The sequence below is a fragment of the Numida meleagris genome, unplaced genomic scaffold, assembly GCF_002078875.1.
Source record: "Numida meleagris isolate 19003 breed g44 Domestic line unplaced genomic scaffold, NumMel1.0 unplaced_Scaffold202, whole genome shotgun sequence".
In the NCBI taxonomy this organism is placed as follows: Eukaryota; Metazoa; Chordata; class Aves; order Galliformes; family Numididae; genus Numida; species Numida meleagris.
The window spans coordinates 523728-550861 of record NW_018363819.1 but is presented as its reverse complement, the minus strand read 5'-3'; the positions used below and the strand labels follow the sequence as shown (position 1 = coordinate 550861).

General features: G+C 36.6%; 1 protein-coding gene across 2 annotated transcripts in view; it reads right to left on the bottom strand.

The window, feature by feature from the left end:
* CUL1 (cullin 1) overlaps nt 1-27134 on the bottom strand; it is a 53052-nt gene that overhangs the window by 9484 nt on the left and 16434 nt on the right. For both annotated transcript variants that reach the window (XM_021382299.1, XM_021382297.1), the window contains exons 3-17: nt 21562-21736; nt 20342-20509; nt 19225-19275; nt 18073-18163; nt 17154-17317; nt 12257-12419; nt 9035-9165; nt 5906-6013; nt 5712-5818; nt 4490-4538; nt 3869-4000; nt 3275-3392; nt 2313-2389; nt 1470-1601; nt 196-288 (exon numbers count right to left, since the gene is read on the bottom strand). In XM_021382299.1, the coding sequence (XP_021237974.1) occupies nt 196-288; nt 1470-1601; nt 2313-2389; nt 3275-3392; nt 3869-4000; nt 4490-4538; nt 5712-5818; nt 5906-6013; nt 9035-9165; nt 12257-12419; nt 17154-17317; nt 18073-18163; nt 19225-19275; nt 20342-20509; nt 21562-21736 (1759 nt within the window). The remainder of the gene's footprint in view (nt 1-195; nt 289-1469; nt 1602-2312; nt 2390-3274; nt 3393-3868; nt 4001-4489; nt 4539-5711; nt 5819-5905; nt 6014-9034; nt 9166-12256; nt 12420-17153; nt 17318-18072; nt 18164-19224; nt 19276-20341; nt 20510-21561; nt 21737-27134) is intronic.

The window sequence follows — 27134 nt, the reverse complement described above, 5'->3', positions numbered from 1 at the left end:
GCAGACTAAGATTTACCAACAGACTAAGCAGTTAGTAATTACAGGAAAGTAAACCAATGAAGCACATCTGCACTTTCAGGACAGAAATCAACTCTGACTCCAAGCATGTCTAAACTCAATTTCTTACAATAGCAGGAAGAGTCCTGATGACAAAAAGACTATGAATAAGTGCAGTTAAATGTGCAAAGGCACTACCATTTTTATTTGAGTACTGTCTGTCAACTGCTGCACGGTGTAGGCATCTTCTGTGTTGTACTGCAGTAAAATTGCCATCTGGAATGTGGATGCCTACCAGATACAAAAATCAGAATATGAGAATATACACACATACTTACTGAACTTGAGCAGTTTGAAGTTCACCAGTGTAAAAGTACAGACTGAAATAATTGGACAACGGAAAATAGCCAACTAGTGCTGATCATTACACACACAATACAGATGTTACTTATACAACCAGAACTCTACCTCTTAGCATCATGTAAACATAAAGACTAATATTCTGAGTATTCAACTAGCTGCAGACACTTCATAATATCTTTTCCTCTATCACTCTGACTCTTATCTACTTATTCTTCATTAAATACCTACACAGACTACTGAATTAATCTTCACAACCCTACTAAATCTAGCGGAATAACGAAACCAAATTTAGAAGTGAGCAGCTATCAGTAGCTTATCAAACCTATCACCACTGAGTTTACATATGTTGATTATAAAAGTTCAGAGACTAAGATTATCTTGTTTCTTCTCACTGTTGTGAGCTCTCCTCCTATTTTTTTGAGAGAATGCACACAGAAAAGCATGACATACAAGAGGTCTTTCACAAAGAAGTTGCAGTTCTCTCACACAACCTAGCCCAAAAACCGTTTAAATTAGAAGTAATATAAGATTTCTAAGTCAAATTTATTTTAAACAGATTTTAAATAGTATTATAGTAAATAGATCAAAGATATAATAAAGGTTCTATTTATCATAACACCAAGAACTTTTTTTTAAAAAGCCAGCAGCATTATTCACACGAGTAAAGCAAATGAATGCTTAGTAGTTAAACATGTGTATACATAAATACACACACAATAATGCAACAATTAAGGAAATGAATGATTTAAAATACTTGATATATATTATTACATACAATTAATGAGTATTCTGACATACAAATGAAAGACCGCTCAATTCACTGTATTAACTAAAATTCATTTGTGTGGGGATACAGGTATTCTACATGAACTCTGCTACTTAATTAACTACATACTTCACTGTTTTAAACACATTTATGTACACAGTGATCCCTTTGTGAGGAAAACCAGTTATCCCCAAATGAGAAGTAAAGAGACCAAGCAGTTCATCCTGAACACATAAAAGCAGAGGAATAGATCATGAATGCATGTCTCCTATGCAATCACTGCAACCAGCTCTAAAAATGCAAGCATCACCAAGTGTTTCTATTGACACGACCCTATTCTTACCTGTAACGTGTATCTATTTTTGAAACAGTTGGTAACCAGTTCCCCTTTGGAAAGCTGATACAACCACGTTAATTTTCTTCCACTATGACGACTGGCATAAAATGCAGTAAATCTCTGATAGCTCCGTTCTAACTGTATAAAACAGAACAAGAAAACCAAGAACATTATTTTCCTTCACTCATTACTAGAACATGCTGTGGAACCAACACACAGGAATTAAATCTGATCACACTATACTGCCACATTGTCCAAAATCCAACACATTCACATTCTTCAGACTGCACAGTAAATTAATCTTAAATATTCACATTTTTTCAGACTGGATGGTAAGAATTGTTTTTAAAAGCGTCACTAACAAGAAAAGTCTAAACAAGAATGTAAATTTCATTCTTCCTTTTAAGGAATATGAGGCAAGATGAGAAGGGGATTTAACTACCATGATACTCCACTAACAGCAGTTAAACTCACATTTTAAACATCCCTGTCTTATCTATTTTCAGTAAGCACTCAATAGAAAACTAATGGTTACAGTATCCAAGCAATTTATTCGACACAACTGCCAAGAAAGTTTCTTACATAAAAGTATATTAAAAGATACGCTAACAAATCTTTCAATTACTACGTAATGTTTTGGAATTTCATTTCACCATCTTTCTAAAAGAGAACGAAGTTAAATATTTCATACAAATTCCTCCCACTACACATACAATGCTTCTGGACAAAAAGGAACCTTCCAATCCTCTCTGATACACCAAAAAAAAACAGATGGACACACTTATCCTGGTAACTTCCCTTCTTGTTTAGTAATTCCATTGCTCAGACGAACAAAGTTCAGCACCTTACCTCAGAGGGCAGAGCAAATGTGCAAGACTGCTGAAATGGCCATGATCCAGAACTTAGCACCTGTATGCTGAAATCCACTGGAATGGAGAAGAATGCACATTAGCAGGACGAACTGCATCATCCTTGCTTCCACTTGCTGCTTAAAGATGAAATTTGAGTTCTAACACAAGGACAGGAAATGATTCTGTCTTGCTCAAACTAACACAGTGAAAAAATCATTAAACAGTATCTTTTTTCTTTATTCAAACCATAGAACAAAGGACTTCATGCAAGATGATGGAACAAGTTGAACAGGTTTACGTTTTCTGTGACGGTCACTATTTTCTCTTCTCTTAGAAATTTTTAGCCTGTTTCTATCCCAACAGACTACTCGTCTAATGTACACATTTATGTGTATTGAAAATGCATCACATTACATGTCAGCAAGAACAAAAATCACACAATTATATTTGTAACACATTTTAGATACGTTAGTAGGTATAATACAAGGAAACTAAAAACTTAAGCTTGAAAATATCGTGACGTAATCCAACAATTATCAGTTTTTGAAAGGGTTTGTTTCAATGCACTTCAATTAACAGACTTTCTTTCAAAACAAAGCAATAAAGCTTCCTACCAACTTAAAACATAGCATCCTTTTTCCTTAATGTTTTTACCGAAGGTAGCTTAAGCTATGTTGTGCTCAAAAGCAAAACCATCTTTTCAATTAAAAAAGACAAGATTCAACTTGATTTTATTGTGTACTTAATCACAAGCTGCCAAAACTATGAAATGTTACTAGACGATAAAATATAGACCTAGAAGTCTAGGATAAAAATTTATCTTGGTCAAAACAATAACTCTAAACTTTGGGGATTATGATGTGACAATAAAGCATGACCCTCATATAATTAGCTTTTATATGTAGAAATAAAACACAACTAGAAGTACTCAAAAGTAACATAAGTAAACATATCACTTACAATCCAGTGGTTCTGAATTGGTTAGGTGCTTTTTAAATTGCTCATTCAAGTCCTTGCTTACACCAATATCTTGAAACATCCGCTGCAACTTCGACGTATACTCAAAACCACAAGCTTGCTATATTTAAAAAAAAAAGATATGTCAGCAAGATGCATTTTAACGAAGAATGAAAACAAAGAATTCCTAAAGGAGCCCATTTTCTTAAAAGAAAATGTACAAAGCTCAGTGTTTCCCTTATTCAAATCAACTAAACATGCTCTTCAACAGAAGCTGAAAACTGTTCAAAAATGGAAAAAGCACATAATGAAAGACTACCATAAGATCATTACATCTTATTTTGCTTGACCTTGTACTAACAAGGGTTAATTAAATCAAATTGTTCATTTGGATAACAATATCTAAGCCATTTACTGGATAAGAATACATTTAATTCCCACCTGACAAATGCGTACTCCGAGTTCACAGGAGTTTTTTATTTAAACTCAGAAATGGAAGAGAAAAATCATGAAATGAAAGTACGTACATCAGTGCATTCCAAGGCAGTGTGAAGACCTGCAATATGGTTGATCATGGGACAACCATGGGATACTCACTTTAAGTTTAGAGATCATGCTTGCCTCAGCATCGTCACTAGCACTGTTCTGATGTACAAGCCTTTTTGCAAGCATTTTAGCATAGAATTTTTGAAACACATCTTTATCCTCAATGTACTTGAAGACAACCATCTGGAAAAAGAAAAGTTGTAATAAAACAACACTTAAGTATATGTAGTGAAAAAACTAACAGCACCTGCTTCATTAGCATGTCAAATCTAGATGCAGTTTGTGGCTTTTTTATATATTTCTTGTGACTTCTTTTCCAAATGGATACAATTTAAAACGCAGTAACTGTGTAATCCACATCAACAGTCTAATATATTCATAAATATACATAGCCACAAATTATATAAGAGCATATGGCAGAAACTATCTATACGCATATATATAAAAAACTGAAGTTAGAAGAAATTCTCCCTACTCAATTTAAATACACTAAGCAGCTTGTATTAAAATAAAATACAACTAGCAAGTCTCACAGATATGAAGATTACTACTGAAAAGCTACTGAAATCAAGCACACAAAGGAAAAGGTTTAATCTCATCTGACTTATAACTGTCAAATATTACTGAATTTTCAGAGCTTAAACAGAAGAGAACTATTTACAGATATCTTACCACTTGATTGAGTGTATCTTCCAATTCTGCTTCTTCTGGATTCTTTGAGCTGCAATGAAAGAAGTGCATTTTCTTATGATTTTCCAAACTGCTACATTAAACCAACTTTAAGGAAGTACATGGAAATTTATTTCACAAATAAAGAAATACAAATTTAATACTTTAGGGATAAGTATCTTAAAAGATACTCTTTTAAGAGGAAACGGTGCAATGAACTGAACATTTTTTTCTTTACTTCACAAAACACACGTATGTAAGCATATAAAGTATGGGATTCTGAAACAGTACGTATAACTCCTGTACCATGCACCGCTTGGGACTTCCTGATAGTCTGATACTTCTCAGGATTTCTGGACTTAAATCTCTCTTTCTTTCTGCTTTCTTATCTGCTGCTAAATGCTACCATCACTTCTTATCAAAGATAATACAGTGAAAACTGCTCTGAGAGCTGGGTCTTGACTGGGTGACAGCTAATTTGGCATCACAGTGTTTTCCCCTACATTATGCTCACACATCAGGTATACCTCAAATCTACACTGCAGAAGGGAAAAATAAATCCTTTTCAGGAGGAAAAAAGATAGGAGATAGGAAAGGGAAGAGTGAGTAACTTTTCCTGGTTTTATTTCCAAACCTCCCTGCCAAAAACAGCTAGCTAACTTGTCAGTGACAAAACTGACATAAATCCAGTATGAACTGGACTGACACGAACTCACTTTATAAGCTGCTTAGTCATTTGAAGCCAAATACCTTAATTATGAACAATGAGAAATTAGAAGGAAGTTTTTGTCCTCCTCAATTTCTGCCCAGATGGAAGAAGATACAAAGAAAACGACAGGAAGAAAGCAAGAGCTTTAATGGAAGAGGGGAATATGCATCTTTTCTTTATGACACACATGAACAACTACTCAAATTTCAGGAAAACAAAACATCTAGAACAACAAACAAACAAGACCTAGAACTTAAAAAAAATAGAGCTTATAGTAATATAAGGAAAAAAGGTATTAGTTCTTCTGTTATTCCCTCCACTTCTTAAAGAAGTAAAATACATGTAATCTTCAGGAAATTCCCCACCAATTTTTATTTTTTATTTTTAAATCAGAATTTGGTGTAATCAAGTTTTCCTGAAATGTTAAATTCTGTTTCCAAAGGCACAGAATAAAGCTTCTAAATCCTTTTAAAATAAAAGCCAACCTGGAATAATAATTTGTCTTCAAAAACATACCTTTTCTTTAGTAAAGAATCACAGTATCGTGCCAGTAGCTCTGGAGATTTACTGGATGACTGAGCCATTTTTGTCACTGCATTATTATTTATAAATCGACCACAAGCCTATAAATCACAGAAGACAGTTAAATTTTTGGGAAACAAAACTGAGGATAGAAAATTGTTACCATACTCCAATATATATACACTTACTTTGTCTAGTGCAGCCACAAAACCGGCATCATTGTTGAATGCTGACATGACTAAAGCATTGTACTTCTTATGGACATCCAGCACTGTCTGTACATACATTTTTGGATCCTGTAATAAAGAGAGATTACTTTCTCCTTCCTCCAAAATGGAGTTATCTTTTATGGTGAAAATGCAGAGTGTTAGCCATTTACTAACATCATGAATAAGGTCTTTGACACAGTCCCCTGTAACATCCTTCTTGACAAATTGGAAAGACATGGAATTTGATGGGTAGATAATTCGATGGATGAGGAACTGGGTGCAAGACCATACCCAGAGAGCAGTGGTCATTGGCTTAATCTCTGGATAAAGATCGGTGACAAATGATGTCCAGAGGTCAGTACTGCGACCAGTGCTCTTTAACATCTTCATCAGTGACATTGACAGTGGGATTGAGTGCACCCTCAGCAAGCAAACTGCATCCAGAGGAGGGCCACAAGTACAATCCAAGGGATGGAATAACTCCCCTAACGAGGACAGGCTGAGAGAGTTGGAACTGTTCAGCCTGGAGAGCAGAAGGCTCTGGGGGTAACTGATAGCAGCCTTTCAGTATCTAAAGAGGGGCTATAAGAAGGAAAGGGACAGACTCTTCAGGCGGGTCTGTAGTAATAAGATAAGGGGAAATTGTTTCAAACTAGAACAGGGGAGATTTAGATTGGATATAAGGAAAATTTTTTATGATTGGAGTGGTGAGGCACAAAACAGGCTGCCTCACAGAGGTTGTGGAAGCCGTCCTTGAGGACATTCAAGGTCAGGCTAGATGAGACTCTAAGCAACCTGATCTAGCTGTAGATATCTTTGTTCATTGCAGAGGAGTTGGACTAGACGACCTTTAAGTGTGCCCTCCAATTCAGAAGATTTTATGATTTCATGTCTAAGTATGACTAAGCATTACACGCTGTTGGTACTAGTATCTATCCAGACTAGTTTACATTCTCCTGACTGACAGACATTACTGGAAACTTTCATTAACAGCAACTAGTCAAAAACCAAAATCACTTGTTCAGTCAGACATTTCCAAAAATATGATCTTAATTCCAATCAGACCTGAGAGATCCATACAATTATAAATTGGCTAGAAATCTTCAGTTTGTAGTTTTGAAGTTATAAGAACAAAGTTAAAATATCAGGAGGATGAGTGAAAATATTAAGGTTCACCAAGCACCACAATTTAAAACTGAAGGGCACTTGATGAAAGTAACGGCAAACAGGCTTAAAACAGATTATATATATATTATTACATGCAAAGTAGTAAACTTCTGTAAATTGCTGCCTCAGTAGATCTCTGGAAACACACAGTATAATGGGGACCAAAATAGATAAACAACATGAACAAAATGATTGTGCATTAAGTGCTCCTGTTAAATCCCTACCATAAGAATTCTAGATTCTAAGAACAAATGGCAAAAGATTGGTAAGGTTTTATCAGTTTCTTGAAGAACATTTTCTGTTGCCACTGAATTCAGATACAGATTACGTACACTGCCAAGCTAAGGCTTTGTTTGAGACAGAACTACAGATTATTGAATAACTTGTGGGCAAGAAATTGAAGAGAACTAGAGGACAAATGAAGAGCAGTCTCCTGAAGAGTGGTCTAATTAATACAGATAATAGAGTTTAGAACACAACTCATTCTGCAGTAAAAACCTAGAATAGGTTAGATGAGTTGAGCTGCTATGACTGTTTTGTCTCCACTGACTACAGAAAAGCTCAGATGTATGCTCAGCTGACTATCTGTTCATACACAGTACAGAAACTGAAGTTAGAATCAATCCTATCTAAATGTGGTAGAGGGCTAACAAAGCAATGACGAAAAGAGACACAGTAGAGTAAGGGATACTGGAAGAGGCAAGATGCTTCAAGGAAAACTAGTCAGAATTATGAAAATATACAAGAATAACATACAAAAAAGGAACAAGAAAGAGATAAAGTACATAATTAACAAACAAGAAAGTGTTATGATCAGGAAGAGTTTAAGTGGATGGAGTTGAAGGAATATATATAGATCTCAGGCTTCCTTTCTCTCAAAGATGAGCTAACTCCAGTAAAAAGGATCTTTCACTTCTTCTATGAACTTCAAGGCCCAGGTAAAAAGAAAGTCAAGAATGATAACCCCTGGAGGGGTGCATAACTATGGAACATGTTTGATTTCAAAATTTAAGGTGACATCTTTGAACGAAATTGAAGATTCCTGAAGTTACTTTGATTCAGAAAACATCAATATTGTTAAAAAGCTACCTACTTAGAACTACAGAAATTAACAGATGAACACAAACTTCAGACATGTAAAACACTTCCATTTGAAAATATAATTGTTACTGCTGTCCATACAGCCATTACAGACTATTGTTTCAATGTTAACTAGTGCTATTCTAAGTACTACTACTAGCACTATTTCAAGAGTATCTGAGACCAATTACTGATCAAAATGAAATCTGTCAGAAGCCAGAGTTTAATCCTGCTTTAAATAGAATATATACCTTTGGCAAATTTTAATCTTAATCTTGCTTTGTCGTGTTCTATTTTTATTTTTAAGAAGTGTCACATTGCCTACATTCAAAAAGGTTAACAAAGGTTTTAAACAACTTCTTAATGCTGCTGAGATTCAACCCTAAACTCTGCTTCTCCTTACCATTCCTAACGTTTTTAGGAACAGAACATAAAAAGAATGAAGCAATTCACCAGGATATTAAAAACAGAATTTCTTCAGTCTCATCCAAGCCAGAAGTCTATGCAATAGCGAAACAAAACACAAGCTGAAATAAAATACAAAATGCTTCTTATAACATGGACTTCAAATTATAATCATAGTTTAAGAAGTATTTACACAGCCAGCTTTACAAGCAGCATGAAGTCCTGATGGACAGCCAAAACTCATAAGGAAAAGAAGCCTCAGAAACAGAACAAAAACACAACAATGATATGGCTGTCGTTTTAAGCCTACTACAAATATGTGAGAATTGCCTAGTCCTCACAAGCGGAATGAGTGAGAAGAAAAACACATGAGGATTGGAAACTTGCATTTGAGGAGGGTTCTTGATATAAACTAGCAGTAATCATGTACAGACATATCTTTACAGGGATACTTGCGTTTAGAGCTGCTTCGCCACATTTCTCAATTGCAGCTAGACCCTGATTATGAATGTGAGTTTCCAACAGCTTTTTCAGCTCTCCAAGGCCATCCTGGATTCGAGATACAAGGTTATACATACGTCCCAAGTCTGAAAAACAAGGGAAGCCAGAATCTTATTTGTACTAGTTATTACTCCAATTTGTCATTTAAAAATTGCCAATACGAGTTAAATAATCAATACCAATGAAAATATTCATTCAATTTCTACTTTAAGAAAAGACCAAAAATTATCTAGTATAGTAAGTCTTTCCACTAACCTAGAAAGCTAAGACAGGTTCAAGAGAAAACAATCCGTTAAATACTAAAATGTTTTACCTTATTTAAGTTACAGAAATGTTTACTTCTTATTTCTAGTCTTCACACATTCAAAGAGAGAGGTGCAATGATTTAAAAATGGAATTAAAACACTCTTATTTGTGTGAAGTTTTGAATTCATATCACGAATTAAGACTTTCATTAGCATTATTGCCAGCTCTGCCAGAAATACAAGATTCTCCAGCTGACCACCATCCTTTAAAACTTATTGTGAATAGGACAGCTTTTAAGAGATATGTTAGTATAGAAAAGTCAGTAAGTGGTGTTACTTCTACTTGTGGTAACAATGGTGGAAATGGTAGGAAATGCAAGGCAAACAGGGACACTCCGATAACACCTTTGGCAGACAAACTCTTAATATCCTAAATTTCATCCAATGAAGCTCTGTGAATAAAGCTGTCTCTGACAGCAATGTTTAACTACCTGATTATTTATGGAAATAACTGTACCTCAAACTAAAAGAAAGGTTGTGAAAACCATCACCACAGTACAAAACTAGCAAAGGTGAAAAGACATTACACACAAATACTAAATCCTCATATTAAAACCTGTTCTCAGCCAAGATTTTCAAAATGAATTAGTAATTTTGGACATGGATATTAAAGGGGGTTTTGTTGTTCTTACTCTTAAGTGGGGCAGATGCTCTGGGCTACACAAAAATACTAGACGCTTTTAGTAATCTTGCCTTTATTGAACAGACACTTGAGTATACCAAATCAGTAACCGTAAAGTAATGAAGACATTGCACCTTACTGACTTGATCTTATAGTTTGTCAGCTATTTCGAGCTGTTTTAAGAACAGGACTTCTCTGGAATGTTTATGAGCAATTTATTACCACCTTTGGATTATTAAACATAATAGAGTCATCCAGTAGGTGTATTGCTGCCTAACACTGAAATACAACACATGACCATACCTTAAATAGCGAAGTAATGACACTTCTGTTCAAAACAGTTTCCAGATAATGCTTCTAGTTCTCTAGAACTTTTTCAAGTTTTCAAATTTTGGATTGACTGTTTTTGAAAACAAAACAGTTTTTCCCTCCAGAAAAAGAAAACCCCAACACATTCTCAGTTTGATGTTACACAAGAGTGTGTGTACCCACAGAATCTTAGGAGAGGAAAAACACGCATACATGCAGATGTAATGAGCTGCTGTCTTACCCACAAATAAGGAGTCACAGGTTTTTCTGTCAGGACAACTGTATTAGGTGAAGTATTGAAGAGACACTACAAAACCTGAGGTGCCATTTACAAGGTAATTCCTCCTAAATTACCTTACAGTCTGCTCCTGATAAACATAATTATTTCCTGTACATATCATACTTATGAGAATAGGTAACACATGAAAAACATGCCCTACAACCTTTCTAACTAGTTGCGCTACACAATTAAAAAGTTACAGAGCACCAGAAGGAGTGGCCAGCAATACAATAGGCTGAACATACTTTACACATAGAAGGACCTCTAAACAAGTATGCTTTCAAGAGCAAAGCAATAAAGATTGTATCAAGAATTACCAAGATTTTATTATGAGCTTAGGATAATTTACAATAGGCTATTTAAACATATCACAAATTTAGGTTCCGCGCTTTAAGAGTGAACAGACTGACAATTCACGATCAAAATTAGTGTTTCTACTCATGAGACTTCATGAAAATTAAATATGGTCAAGGAGCACTACTGAAAGTGAAGACCAGTAAGAGAAAAGGAAACAAAGAAAATTCAAGCATTTCTAAATGTCTAATTAATCTTAGAAACAAAGACTTAACAAGATAGTGCGTAAGATAGAAGGTACTGCTTTTCCCTTTTTTACCCCAGGAAGGTCTCCTAAGTCCAGTCAAGTTTTCTTGATTGGGCTATTTCTATTGTCAGAAGACACACTTATGAAGCCATTTCTCTACTCAGCATCTATTTATACAAAAAAAAATCTGTTCCCACTAAACACATTTGTTATTAACAAACAACATCTAAATTTCAAAAACTACTACAGGATAAAAATCTATTTACACTTGAAACAGTTAACTTCTGACCAAATCATGCCAAATTTTTATTTTGAAGTTTTTCTTTATCATCCTTTATTATCAACATAATTAAAGCAATTATTCATAGCTGGTCTTTAAGGTTGATACGTAGAGTCATAGCCACATACAATTTTCAAACCCAAAGTATCATCAGTAGTAACTCATAGTATCTCCTCAGTTTTGTCACTTCCTTAAAAGCAACATTTCCACTATAGATTTCCTATACAGTTTTAATTCCAATCCCCAAAAATCTGAAAGACCATTTTTCTTCATCATCTGCATAACACACAAGAATTAATTGCCCCTAGTTTAGACTGCTGTTTTGCGCTAAGCATTAAGTCAAATCAATACAACTGACAATTCCTTAGAGATTACCTAAACTCTGATAAACTTAATTCACTTTAGAGGAACTACTGAAGAAACTTTTATGCTGTTTGTTCTTTAGAAAGTAAAGACTTAACCCACTGAAGATTCATTCTCACAGCTAAAATTAGCTCATCTTAACTTGCATCCTTTCCTTGTGCACAGTTCTATTTTATATATTAGAAGCTCCTTATTTGCTTCATGAAAGCTTCAGATCCTGCTGGAAGGATAGCTTAAGTGCTTCTGAAGCTCTTCCAGTCATGCTAAGAGAACCAACATTAGTGCTGTTTTGCCTTAGTATTTAGACAACATCCTCAACCAATCCAATCTAATCTAATGCATCCTGTCATCAATTTAGTGTCTTTTCTCTTAATTTGCAAAAAAAAAAATCACATTTAGCCATCAACAGAATTTATGTTATTCACAAACAATCAGGTAGGAACTTTAAGCCTAAAAGCAGTGTCTGGATTGACCTACCTTCATTTTTATCAGCATCCAATAAATTCTGAAACTCTGTATGAAATATCTCCAGGTGTTTCTCAATAAGTACTTGCTCACACTTTCGTGCTAATTCATCTTGTGTGCTCTCATGGAGATATACTTGAACTCTACGCTGCTCCTCAAGAAGGCGAGCCTCAGCCTACAGAAGAGACAAACACGAAACCTGTATGAAAAGTCTAATAGCAGAAAACATGTATATTAAGTAAATTCATCTAGAAAACAAACAAAAACCAAACATCTCAACTAATTCTCATGGTCCACCTTGTAACAATCAGAAAGATCAACGTGCTGGAATGGTGTTACAGGAGTGTTTCCACAATTGAAGTAAAATACGATTATGTTGCCAGTTGATCTTGGCAAAGGCTACCCCAGCCCGTATAAGGTCACTGAACATTTGTTTCCGGGACACCTGTATAGGGCCCAATCAGGGTGTCCAGGAGGCAGCCTTTCTGGTCTTAATAACTGGGAGTACCTCGGCTCCTTCTACCATCCTAACACTGTGCCTTGTTCTTAGGCACTCTATCCCCCCCCAAATCTGCTACCAACTGGGCAGCCTGTTGGACAATGGCCCCCAAGGTCACCGGGGATTCAATAATGAAACTAAGGTTCCATAAAGGTGGGAGGGAGCCTGCTGTAGAAATCAAGTCCCTCATGCCTGCCGAAAATTTTGCCAAATCCAGGCGCTCAAACATTTCTTCGTATATCACCTCCCTCATGCCTAATTCACGAATATAGGTTTGAAGGTCCTCCATGGAAGACCATAAACCATGAGCAATGGCATATTAGTCATATTAGGCCAAGTAACACAGCATACCGCCATCAACCAATCTACTAATGAACGGTTTTCATCCTGGTGTTGAATGGCAGCATATAATCTTTGTCTAAGGGCAGGGTGTGAGGTGATGGACATCAGCTTAGAAATTTCTGGTCCATTAACGATGACACTCTCTGCCCGAGTCCCATAATCTTAAAAGCCAGGCCAGCTTCTCTAGGCTTTTGTCAGAATCGTTGTTCTAAGTCCATTAATTCGGTTGCCCTTTTGGGGCGAGTCGTTGTATGCAGTTGAGTTTGAGCAGGGGGCCATTGATCAGGGGGCACCCCTGCTGGTCTATCTTGTATTTTCTTTGTTTTCTGAGTTATTATAGGTTGGATCTCAAAGGGATCCATCTCAGAAGGAGCTTCGAGATCCGACAGTGAACCTTTGTTTTCTGAATCATCCAGATCCATTGATTTAGGAGCCTGGGTATTTTTTAATGCAATGTTGTGGACCTGTTTTATAGGAAAAGTCAGGGCTGATTTCTTTCCTGTTAATTTGCTAAGCTGTTGTTTTAATTTTTCAGTACAATCTCATAGCAGTTGATTTTCATTTTCTAAGGTATTGTTTGATAGTTCTGCTTGATTTAAGGCATTTAATAACGGCCATGCCACACACGGGATGCGGCTAGCTGGCACTCCTCTATAATGGATTAGATAAAGATATCTTGATTAAAATAATCCGCCATGCAGGACGGGGAATAAATATTTTTGCTAACCCACAGGGGACACCATTTCTCAATTATAACCACAAGTCCGTAGTAGGGCAATCCCAGAAATCCTGGGATATTTCCAGGAATAGTTTTACCTAGCAGGGTAATGTTCTCCCCCTTAACCAATTTAAAGATATTCCAAGGAAAGGACATTTTAATACTTTTAGTTTGGCTGGCTTACCAAAAGTAACAATCAGAAAGATCAATGCAGTGGAATGGCATTACAGGAGGTATAATAGCAAAAGGGACTAGCGCAAATGAATGGTGTTACAAAGGAAAAGGGCTCACCCATCTCTGAAGATCTAGGCTTGCAGGGAAAAACTCCATAAGGGAGAAATCTCTAACCAGAGATCCACCCACAGCAGCAGTCAGCCCTTAAATGAGGTCTAAGAGAGGTGGAGCCAGGCTCCACCCCTTCTGGTCACACAGGTGAATTACCTTCACTTGTGTTCTCACGGCTGACTGGATCCTTTCCCCAGGTGCTCAGTGGTTCAGGCTGTGATTCAACAGTTCCCCATACAAACCTTAACAGTTATTTTCTCTGGGAATCATAATGTGACTCCTGCCATGCTATTCACATATGGAATCAATGTCTATGTTGACAGTAACATTATATAATGCTAAAAAGGGTGGAGAATTACAGCAAAATTGTTTTCCCTTGTCCCTCTGAACAAGATATTTTCAGATGAAGTTCTGTTGTCAGAAAGAGAAGGCTAGCTACATTGGATACATGCAGTTTTAGCATCAGCAAGCTCTCCGGCTAGAGTTAGCATTGTTTAAAATAAACATGTTTTATGCCTGCACAAAACTGCAGTTTAACAGTATAACCATTGCAAATTTATTTGAAAGTTCTGTGTGAGAATGTATATGAGAAAAGCTTCCCGATAATCTGCAATCACTTAAACTGTATCGGTATTTAATTTAGCTTATCTTTGTACTGAACCAAAATTCTAAATGCCACTTGAGGAACTACTTTATTCTAAAATGTAATATAACAACAGTTACATAACAATAACACATTATTTAAATCAATGCCACCAAGATGTTATTTATCTCCAGTTAGAATTCAGTACACAAACTTTCAGTGAGAAAGTAAGGTATACTGATAGCATGCATTGTTAAAATATCCAAACAAAAAAAATAAGATTATAACATAAGACAGTTTTGTGTAAGTAAAAAAACATATGTTAAGAATTCCTGGTGCGCAGTGAAGATAAAACTGAGGGACAAGCCCATCTGAATTTTAAATTCACAGTTCTGATAACTTGCATAACCCCCATTAATCTCTCCAGTAGAGAATCCAGACAAGAGAAATCAGTCAAGACCTTTAGTCTCAATACTTCCCCTTTCCATAAGGTCACATCCCTTAGAATGTATAATTTAGGAAGATTTAGAAAGCTCTGATTGCATTTACTGTAGCGTCTAATATATATCTTGTTCATTTTAATAAATTAAATCCCAGTTTTAAATCCCAGATCAGTTCAAAGGAGATGCTAAGTCATTTTTGCTGTCTATATGTATGGTTATATATATACACACTATGGCTATACACACACAGACATACACACTATGTAGTAGTGTGACTGATCAGACTACATACTTCCTTGCTGAAGGTTTTCCCTGCCTTCCAACAGCTTTCTATACATTTTGAGCTTCAAAGTGATTTGCTTCTCTATGAATTTTTCAAGTTTTTAAGGTTGAGTTACTATTAAATTCATTCTACTTGCCACTAATCCCTTGTTCTTGAAATACCAATGACCTTCAGACAGCTTTTTACTGTGCTGAGGAACCCCACATGAGCCATTTGTTCACATTATGAATGACTGAAATTCCCTTACTCTTATATTTATTTATACCTGCAACTACATAAGATAGATAGCAGAGGATGAAAGTAAAGAAACTGAAAGGAAAAAAGCAAATGAATTCGATGAGAATCAAAATACAAATGTGCCTGGGAAAAACTGATTCTGCAGAACTATCCCAATGCACTTAAAACTGGATTCATTTTACAGTAGTATTTCTTGTACTTTTCCTCAAAAGATCTTTTTTTCTTTCCCACCAGTAAATCATTAACTAATGTAAAGAATCAGAAAATATTCCTTCTGCAGCAAAAAAGTTACACAAAGATATTATGGAAAGTGACATGACTGCTATGTGTAACTGCATACTGCATATTCAGAAAGCTCCATTTTTTTTAATTAGGCAAAGCAAAAAAAAAAATCAAGACAATTTAGAAAGTGAGGAGATGTACTTAGAAAAAAGATACATCTATGTAGATCGCTCTGATAGTAATGCCTCCTATTTATTTCCATGGAAACTAGAACAGCTACAAAGAGCATAACACTACTTGACAGCATTTTCTCAGCAACAAAACACTATTTTTCAATATAGTCATCACCATTAGTTATGCCTTTTCGCCAGCAATGAACAAGAGGAAGTGACCCACTGTCACTGCTGCCACTACTAAAAGGCACCTCCCATCACCTCACTGTACTAACATCCACTGTTTGGTCTCCAAAAACGTTCAGCAAACAACAATGAATATCAATGGGTACATTTTTTTCCACATGGAAGAATTCAATTCCGCACGTTCCCATGTCAGATGCCGTTTTGTCTGACTGCCCCTCTGCTGCCATCAGCTGCAGGGCAACAAAATATAATGGAATACTGGCAACATCTGCCTCTGATGTCACAGGCCAACATAAAACAGGAGGCATTACATTTGTCTAAGATGGAACACAATCTATCCCAAATTCAGTAGACTGACCCAATAACCAGGCTAGAAATTACTATTACTATTTGTTTATCCAGCTTGCGTTTAATCACCTTGTCTGGGATCCTCCAAACCAGAGACATCAAGAATTTAAATCCTGCCTCTGTTGATCAGAATTAATGCGTAAGGTTCAATACATGAAAATACTCTGAAAGAAGTAATGCTAATTAATGATCTAATTTAGATGTGGAGGCCAGCTTGCTCAGGAAGAGATTTCAATAATGTGCTAGCACACAAGCTCCTTGTACAGGAACAACAAGTTTGCAGGTCTAAAGCAAATAGTTATTCTGATGTCAAATTCTGAAACCTAACAAAAATTCATGCCTAACATCCTCTTCTGTTTTGCCCATTAAGAAATTCGCCAACTAAGAAATTCTTAAACTTTCACTGTGCTTACTGAAACTCACCAAGGAGACAAACTTCAGACCAGATTAAAAGCAAAACACAGAAGCAAATCACCTCACAGAACAAGCGCTGATTGAATTTGCTTCTGTAAAATAATTACCATTTTAAGAAACTGGTAATAAAAGTCAAGAATTTTTGTTACTTTACCTCTATGCAGAAAATAACCTACCTTCTTCATGTACTCTGTGACTGGGTTCTGTTGTAAGAATTCAGTACTTTCTCGCGTATAAAATCTCTCTGTGTCAGCAAGAAACTGAGATTCAAAGGATTCTTTATAGACAGTTAGTGTAGGTCCTTTTGCAAATGCATCATCTTCATTCAGCCCCAGTTCCACTACAAAAATGAGCAAACAATGACAAGACTGTCTTTTATGAAGTAGTCCCTTGCAAATACCTTCCAGTACCTGAAGGGGGTCTACAGGAAAGCAGGGGAGGGTCTGTTTATAAGGACACGTAACCACAGGACAAGGAGGAATTGCTTCAAACTGGAAGAAGGTAGATTTAGACTAGATAATAGGAAGAAATTCTTCACTGTGAGTAGTGAGACAGAAGAAGATGTAGAACAGTCTGCGCAGAGAGGTTGTGGATGCCCCCCCCGGAGGCGTTCACAACCAGGCTGGATGGGGCTTTGACCAACCTGGTGGGAGGTGTCCCTGCCTAAGTAGGAGACTGGAACTAGATGATCGTAAAGGTCCCTTCCAACCCTGTGAGTTGCAGGTTATGAGCATATATATTTTAAGCAATTGAACTATCATTATTCTGCATGGCAAAACACTCAACTTTATGCAAATAGAAAAAAATGAACACTGTTTCATCAACTATCATGTTTTTACCTTTCTAGTCTTTTCTCCTACAAAACTGATTCATAAGCAACCAATGCTCTTGTCTATCAGTTCTCTTTTCAATCTTGACAACTATTTTATTATTAACTGTAATTATGTGTCCAGCGTCTCTACATACATAAAGAGAAACTTGATATAACTACGTTTATTTTACTATACAAGTATTTACTGGACATCCAAGGAGGTTGGAGGCTACTTCTGAGCTCTGATAAAGAAAATAATGAAACTTTAAAGAAATCTCATTTACCATAAGATTGTACGACTCCGCTGATCAGCCTTGTATTGATAGTTTCACCATTTCTTTCCTTTTCAATCAATTTCAATACAGCATTTGTTACCTTAGGAAACAGAGAATAAAAGCAAGTCAAAAACAGAAAACTGCTGGTATGTCAAGAACAAGATTTAATCAGGAATGTATTCCTATATTCAAGACAAATTAAGCCCTTTAAGAACAAAATTTAAAGACACCCATACACATAAAATTTCTACAAACATTACTGCCAGTATGCTACACCTCTAAGTTCTACAATGTGACTACAGTACAATTAGTTGTGAGCCATAAGAGTATGAATATGCTTAGATTTGTGTTTGTTCCCTTTACTTCAATTTTTTCATTTTTTAAAAAACTTTAAGTACCTAAACCAAACTTCTGCATGTTTTATACCAAAAAAAAAAAAACTCCGCAATAGCAGAACTTTAACACCTATACTTTATGCAAAGAAAACTATTGTTCATGTTGATGAGTGAAGTGGTGTAACTACTTTTCTTCAGCTGAAATCCAATTTATACCTTCATAATATAATACCATTTTTTAATCGTGAAGTATTGGTAAAAAATAATAATAGGTAAATAAATACAATATTTCATTGCGATGTAACATCTTGTTTTATATTGAGCTGATAAACTAATTCAAAATATTTGGCTGACCTGAATTTCCCAGGCACCAGTATAAATTAAAAGGTTCACACTAATATGAGAAGAGATCAAAAATCCAGGCGTGTCAGTTATCTGTTTTCACTAATCTTGACTTTCTCCAATTTTAATACATCACTGCCAGCATGTATTCCTGCCTTTCCTGGAAACGTTAGAGCTTGCTGCTTCATTTAAGACTTTCTTCTTTAAGACTGGCTTTTTTTTTTTTTTTAAAAAAAAAAAAGAATACCAGGTGTCTTCTAAGCAAAGAGAGAACACAATCAGTTCAATACAAAAGTAATACCATTGGAAAAAAAAGACTTCAAGACAAACTTAATTCCTCCAAAATAATAACCTTTTCAACATCACAAAAAAGCAGCAGAAAGTTATATTTATTTTCTAGGGCTTTTTTGCACTCCAAATTCTCTCTGGAACATACAAAATTAATCCACTAACATAATGCTACAATTATATAATCTACTTATACCTGCTTATTTAATGGCCTGAATAAGCAGTCTCTCCAGGTCACCAAGGCAAGCTGGAAGTAAGAGAAGGGAGATGAAAAATGGAATAAAAAAAGTACTTATACACACACACACAAACTAACTTCTTATGAAAGCTGGTACAGTATGCAAAACACTCCAAATTTTCACGATTAAGTTGTATTACACAGATTTCTCATTTGATAAAATAAAATAGATTCACAGAAAAATGACAGTTTATTACTAACTCTACCTATAGTGTTCCTTCTTCTGACTGAGAGTGATCTCCCATCAGCTCTGAAAAATAACCAACTTTGCAACGTGACAATAGACTGCTTTTTTCTGTTGATGATTTTCAGGCTGGCATAATCTCTTAGCATGGGACTAGTGAAAGGCAGAACAATTGACAGGCAGTTAAATGAAGATAAAAGCTGATTTTCTATCCTATGTAAAGTTATTTTAGTGAAGCAGTATTTTATTGTTTACCTAAAATAACTTCTCTTTCCTAACGCATCACCAGCAAGGACAATCCTTACCCTTTACTTTCAGAAGGGGTTCTGTATCTTGGATAATTATGTTCTTCATTTTTTTCCTTTTTTCATTACTTTACAATTGGGAAGAAAAATTATCAATATCATAAATCAATTTTCCAGCCTGTTACTACAAGCCAAGCATTGACTGAATCTTAACAGCTTGGATGCTAGAGATTTGTAGAGAGGCACTGAAGTAAATGGTAAATACTGCAGTTCATTCTTTGTTCTCTATTTGAAGCACTTGACTGAATTGTAAGTGGAAAAATGAGTCCACGCAGATAACAGTATATACAGCAAGTATTCAAGGAAGCTCTAGACAGTTTAATATCAGTAGTCTCAATGGGTACAAGGTTGATTGAATCTAATGGAACATTTACATATACACTGAGTGGGTGGGGGAAAGGGAAGAGTGTCCTAAGAGGACACTGAAAGGCGCGAAACTTCTTTCAGCAAATTGTACAATGATGCCTACTTTAAAACTTCTGTGAACTTCCTACAAACACTAAATTTCATGGAGTGATGGTAAAGCAAAAACAACAGATGCCAGCAGATGGAATGAGCAGATCATTCACTTCAAAAAGTGACCTACCGAATAAATTTCATATATTCCTTTACGACCTTCATCACACTCACGACGAACCCAGTGTCGATTGAGGTAGGCACATATACCATTCAGTACTTTGCTTGAAAACCTATAATCTTCCCACTGTTGAGTGTAGAATTTCAACACACTTTCATCCATCAAATCTTCACCATCCTAAAAAAAATAAGTCTGCCAGTAGCGTAGGGTAATCTTAAAGTGCAGAGACATGTAAAGGTGTACAATAAGTCTACACTAAGCAATAATTTATAAGAAACATAGGGTTAGTTAATTTATTCTTGCAATAATAAAGCACAAAAAAAGGCTCTTCCTAAACAAACAAAAAATAGATAAATAAAAATAACACACAGAAAACCACCCACAAAAGGAAAGCATAGACAAAACTCCAGGAGACACTACTGCCTTCAAGAGAGCAAGACAGATCTGCACTGGAAACAGCTAGACTGATGAGTGTGGTTGGTAAAACATACCAGGAAACTAACATATTCAAAAAAATAACCTCTTACAAAATATAACACCCACTCCTACTGCTACTACTTGGGTGGGTGAAAGAAGTGAGCATAGATGATAGGTCCTTTCTAGGATTTTGTCAGGTAGTAAATGGAAATAGTTTGAATGGTCATGGGAATAAAACAGGAATGCATTCTGGATAAAACTGGCAGACAACTTTGTCTTGTAACTAATTTACACAGCTGCATACTTACAGGACTCCAAGAATTCTTTTATTGTTGCTCAAAATAAAAATCCTAAAAGTTAATACCTTAATATTGAACACCTTCCCAAAAATAACTAGAAATTGCTCTCTTAGAAAGCAGCTTGATGTATTGCTTTATAAATAGTTAGTAAATTACTGTCTAACATCAGGCATTTTCAGCATTACAGGCAACCATCTTCACAGGATTACTAACATGCTAGTTAACTGATTAGAAAGTCTGACTATTCTTGTTCAAGTTACAGGACAGCTTAAGATGGCATTTGATTTTACTATAATACCACATACACATCTCTTTTGCAGGATCAGGAAAATAAAGCTCATGCCAAGACAGAGGCTACAATATCTTCTAACAGTTAACAGAGAAAGTGTGATAAAACAGATCTCAAGTTCATTCAATTTACTTGCAATGACTGCATGCAGTTCTAGTTTTGTAGGTATGAGTTTTTTCCTCAACTTGGCCCATCTTACTACAAATACCAATCCGCGATCTTACCTTAAGGAGATTTGTCAAGTAGTTCTTCAGGAATTCTTTTAGTCGTTTGTAAAGTTCCAAACCAACAAACTGAGCACCTCCGGGTGTTTGACCTTTTTTCGATTTAGAAGGAGGTACTCCAGCTCCTCGTGCTTGATTAGACTGGTGTACACTAGTACAGTAGTTATAAACATGACTAACAAGAAAGTTAAGGAATATCTACGTGTGAGTATACGCCATTAAGAATACATGAAAAAAAAATGTTAATTTCAAGAAGCTGTTTTTATGTGGTCATAAATGACCTAACCATAATACATTACAAGACACATTAAACAACATAAAAAAAACCAAAACTAAGAAAAAATAATTTTAAGCAGAATGATCTGTAGGAGAATGTGTAGAACACTATGGAGTTTATGGCAAATACTGAAGCAAAGACTGAACTTACATAATGCTCTATTTAACAAGACCACCAAGAAAACAAAGCAGTACAGTTTGCTGACATTCTTCTGAAGTACTAACTTAGCAAGTTGAAATCACATTGATTGAAACACTTCATGCAAGAAAACAAAGTGGAAGAAACTGTACTCCATGAAGAAAGAAAGACTAACACTGAAATTCAACTGCGTAAGGACTTAGATGCTACAAGAAGTTACTCTGACTCACTCAATAAATTATTAGCCAACAAGAATAAAGGTGCTGAGCAGTTACACTTCTGTTGTGAGTCTGAGGGCAGCTGTCTGTGTGACATCCCTTGTTACAGAATAACGCTATAGTAAGTAATCCAGAAAGCCTAATACGGTTTTAACTTCTGTTTTAACTAACAAGCCGAGCTTTAACCACTAGACAGGCTTGGCCCGTGGTACGCTACACATTAGGAAATTAGTATATTGCTGAGATTTGACTTTTATCTTTCCCTTCTGAAAGATAAACACAATAAAATGAAAGACATCAACATGATTAAAAAGCAAGGGAATTAGAAACCCACATGATGTATTACAGTCACTGTAAGCAACAGACTTGCTTCTAGTTTTTAAACAATAAAGCCTAAGTAGAAAAATCTCAGAAAACATCCAGTTAACCCCTTTGCAATTTCTTTAAAAAAACAGAAAAGTTAGAATTTTAAACCGGGTTTCCCGCTTACAAGTGCATTCTGCATTCCAAGGAAAAAGGCTTGTAGTCTTTTTGACAAATTTGAAAGAAAGTTTGCTAAACTTTCAAGTACAAGTACATAGATATGGAACGTATCTCATTCTGTGCAAAAGGACAATGCTCTCTGACTAAGAATAACCATATTCTAAAAAGAACTTTTTTTTTTAACCTGTCACTTAATCTAGATGCCAGGTAATGACATCAACCAATAGTATGAAACCTTTATTTGTACTTAGTAACTGAAGCTTCATCACCATCTTATCTCTTACTAGGAACTTATTTCCTGAACATTAGTGATATATTTCAGCTCCTAGCTACTTGTTTGTTCAACTTCCCCAGCACTGCCACTACTACATCTACGCTTGTTTCAGAATTCCCCACTGAAGGGAGTAATGCTACACAGTGCATTTTTTTTCTCTGGGAATAAAACTCCCTCTTCTCACAAAGAAGAAAAGCAGGGCTTATTTCACGGCTTAACTCTAAAATACATAAGGTGCTCTGAATTGTATATGGGAAGTCCCTTCACAGTGACACAAGGAATTTAGGGCTTTGATTCATAAACACCCAGCTGGGGGGTCTTGCCTCCTCCTTCCCCTAGCTCTCCTAACCCAAGTGGCTTTGAGCAATCCTAAGAATAAAACTATTGTCCAGACAGTGGGTAATTCTTACAGGTTTTGTGAATACTGCCTGATGAAAATACTTTCTGCTCTTCTCCAACAATAACCCCAGCAGCCTTCAGAAAAACAAACAAGAAAACAACGTTAGAAGACAAATCTTTTTCTAACTCCATACACTTTGCTATTAAAAAAATCAAAACTTGTAAACACTGAGAAATACTTAATCTTTTATCCATTCCCAAGCAAAGCAATCTCAGAGCTGTAGAAAAAAAATATATCAGTAGTGGCTACCTTTATTCATTATTGCAGCTTGAGTATTGCTAATTGAAGTGTCCAAGATAGCACTTTGAGTGTTCTATTTTAGTTGTTCTGCACCTGTTATGTTGGACTGCCTGTATAGAAGGCAGCTTGTAAATGCAAAACTCTGGCACATTATACATAAAAGAATGAGCTCTCACACTTTTTTTTTTTTTTACCCCAGATCTGCATTCTTATCTGCTAAACCTAACTACTGACAGAAAGATTTACATACTCAGAGCCCAAGATGTCCAGCTCTGACTTTTGGCGGAGCATTATTATGGGATTGCTATGTTTGCTGAGCTGAGTGCGTGCACTGTCTTGTGCTTGCTCTACCCTGTGAAAAATGTACTGGGGGTTTTCTCAGAGCAAAGCTCCCATTAATTAATTTTTTTGGATGAGGAAAAGGCTGGGGTTCTCAATGTCTTTTTTACATCTGTCTTTACCGGTCAGACAATTATCCTCAGAGTACTACATCCCCTGAGCTGAAAGACAGGGATAGGAAGCAGAATAATCCCCCCACAATTCAGAAGGAAAAGGTTAGTGATCTGCTACTCCACCTGATTATCGTAAGTCCATGGGGCTGGAGGGGATACACCCAAGGGTACCAAGGGAGCTGGTGGAAGTGATTGCTAAGCTGCTTTCATCATTTACCAGGAGTCCTTGTCAATCAGGTAACTAAAAGCTTGCTAGTGTGACACACATCTACAAGAAGGGTCAGAAGGAGCATCATGAGAGCTACAGGCCTGTCAGCGTGACCTTGGTATCAGGGAAGGTCTGATTGGTCTGATCGATCTGAAGGAACAGATCGTCTTGACTGCAATCAAGTGGCACATGCAGGACAACCAGGAGATCGGGTCTAGCCAACATGAAAGGCAGGTCTTTCTTTACCAACCTGACTTCCTCCCGTGACCCACCCAGTGGATGAGGAAAGTCTGTGGCTGTAATCTACTTAGACTTCAGTAAAGCCTTTAACTCTGTCTCCCACAGTATCTTCCTGGAGAAGAAGGTAGCACATGGCTTGGTTCAGGTGTACTCTTCACTGGGAGAAATACTGGCTGGGTGGGCAGGCCCAGAGAGTGGTAGTAAACTGAGTTAATTCCAGCTGGTGATTGAACAACAGAAGTATTCCTCAGAGGTCAGTATTGGGGCCAGCCCTGTTTAATATCTTCACTGATGACCTGGACAAGGGGAGTTAGTGTACCCTAAGTATGCAGATGACATCAAGCTGGGAGGAAGTGTTGATCTGCATGATGGCAGGAAGGCCCTCCAGAGGGATCTGGATAGGCTGGATCAATGGGCTGAGGCCAACTATATGTGTTTTAACAAGACCAAGTGCCAGGTCTTGCATGTTCGTTACAACAACAACCCCATGCATCCCTACAGGCCTGAGGCAGAGTGGCTGGAAAGCTGCACAAAGGGAAAAGATCTGGGGGTGTTAGCTGACAGCCAGCTGCATGCCCAGGTGGCCAAGAAGCCCACTGGCATCCTGGCTTGTAACAGAAAAAATGTAGTCAGCAGAATTAGAACTAGGGAGGTGATTGTTCCTCTGTATTTGGACTGGTGAGGACACAACTCAACTACTGTGCTCAGTTCTGAGCTCCTCACTATAAGATGGACACAGAAGCCCTGGAGCGTGTCCAAAGAAGGGCAACAAAGCTGGAGAAGGGTGTGGAACACAAGTCTCATGAGGAGCAGCTGAGGGAACTGGGATTATTTAGTCTGGATAAGAGGAAGCTCAGGAGAGACCTTATAGCTCTTTACAACTGCCTGAAAGGAGGTTTTAGCAAAGTGGGGATCAGCCTCTTTTCCCAGGTTACTAGTGACAGGACAAGAGGTAATGGCCTCAAGCTGTGCAAGGGGAGGTTTAGAAGGAGTGGTGGAGTATTGGAACAGACTGCCCAGAGAGGTGGTGGAGTCACCATCCCTGGAGGTTTTCAAGAAAATGTAGATGTTGAACTGAGTGACACAGTCTAAAGAGGTCATAGGCATGGGCTGATGGTTGGACTAGGTGATATTATTGGTCCTTCCAACCTTAGCAGTTCTATGACTTTATATTCTGCTTGCAGCAAAGTACCTTTTAGGAAACATTTCTCTGGATATTTTCACATAGCGGTTCTCACACTATAACAAGGAGAGAAGTTAATTTACCAATGGCTTGCACTATAGTGGAATTGCACTCCTCCCCAGGCTTCTGTCTGCTGAACTTCATGCTTAATCTAGCAAACAGACAAACCACCTACAAGATGGTGATCAATCTCTAACTACCACCTCATCCTTATGGTGAAAGGAAATCAGATCTACCTATCTAAACTATAATTTGAGGTGGAAGACCAAAAAGAAGCTTGGAAATTTATACAGCATTGCGTGAATTAAGATGACAAATCTTTCAGAACTTTATTTTTTTCCTCTAAAGCACTTTAAAATATGACACAAGAAGCATGCAGAGACAAAAACTAGTTTTACTACCTTCAGTACAACATACACTGCTTTTGACAATCTTTACTTAAAAAGCGAGTAGGTCAAAAGAACAGTGTTCCCCACATTACTATTCCATAATGGATTTATGGCCCTATAGAACATCATTTCCACTGAAGGAAAACATTCTGACATAACAGTGCACCTAAGGGCTTCACCCTCATCCTTGCCACCTGCTTTTTCAGTAGCACAGGAGTTCATGCACACCACCATCAGTTTGGGCTGGGGAAGTGACTGCCATTACATTAACCATTTTCCATTTTCCCACATCATTTGCTGAGCAGTTCTGAACTTTTGTCAGCATGGAAACACACTCATTAGCATTGCATAAACTTTCTGAGCAAATACACCACCAAAACAGAAGCCTGAGAGTGCCATGGTCACCTTTAAACTAACTTCTGCCTCAGGAAAATGCTAAAGTACTCAGGATTTTTTCCTGAAGAAGCAAGTGTAAAGAGAAATTATAGGAGACAAGTATCAGTTCTGTAATTCAACAGAACAGGTAAACACTTGGACATTACACAGATGATGCAGACAACTCAGTTCCATAAGTCCCTAATTTTAAGCACTCATAACCTCAGAAGCCCCATTTTCTTTAAAATGGATTCCCCTTTCAGTGAGGCAGCTGGGTCCCCACAGCTTTTTCATATTGCTATGAAAAATTAGCATAGCTGGAATAAGACTGCTTGAGGAACAGATAAATAAAAGGAACTGAAGAGGAAGTAGAAATAATACAGCACAATGCTATACAGCAGAGAGAAATCACAATAAGGCTTTTGAAAAGGAGGAAGTATGCAAAAACAACAAAGCCGAACAACTTTCCAATCAGAGTTTCTATCACTGCTTCTATTCTCTTTCATGTAAAGATGAATTTTAGGCATAAATTTGCTATTTTGATTATAATTAACAGCAGTAGTTAACTATGTGCTGAGTACTCTGCCGTCTCAAGGGTAGGTCTATGGGAACAGTTTCAGACTGGCTACACTTGTCAAAAGTTTGAATTTTTGTTATTTATTCCAAACTTATTGAAAACTTTGACCAAAAAATTGT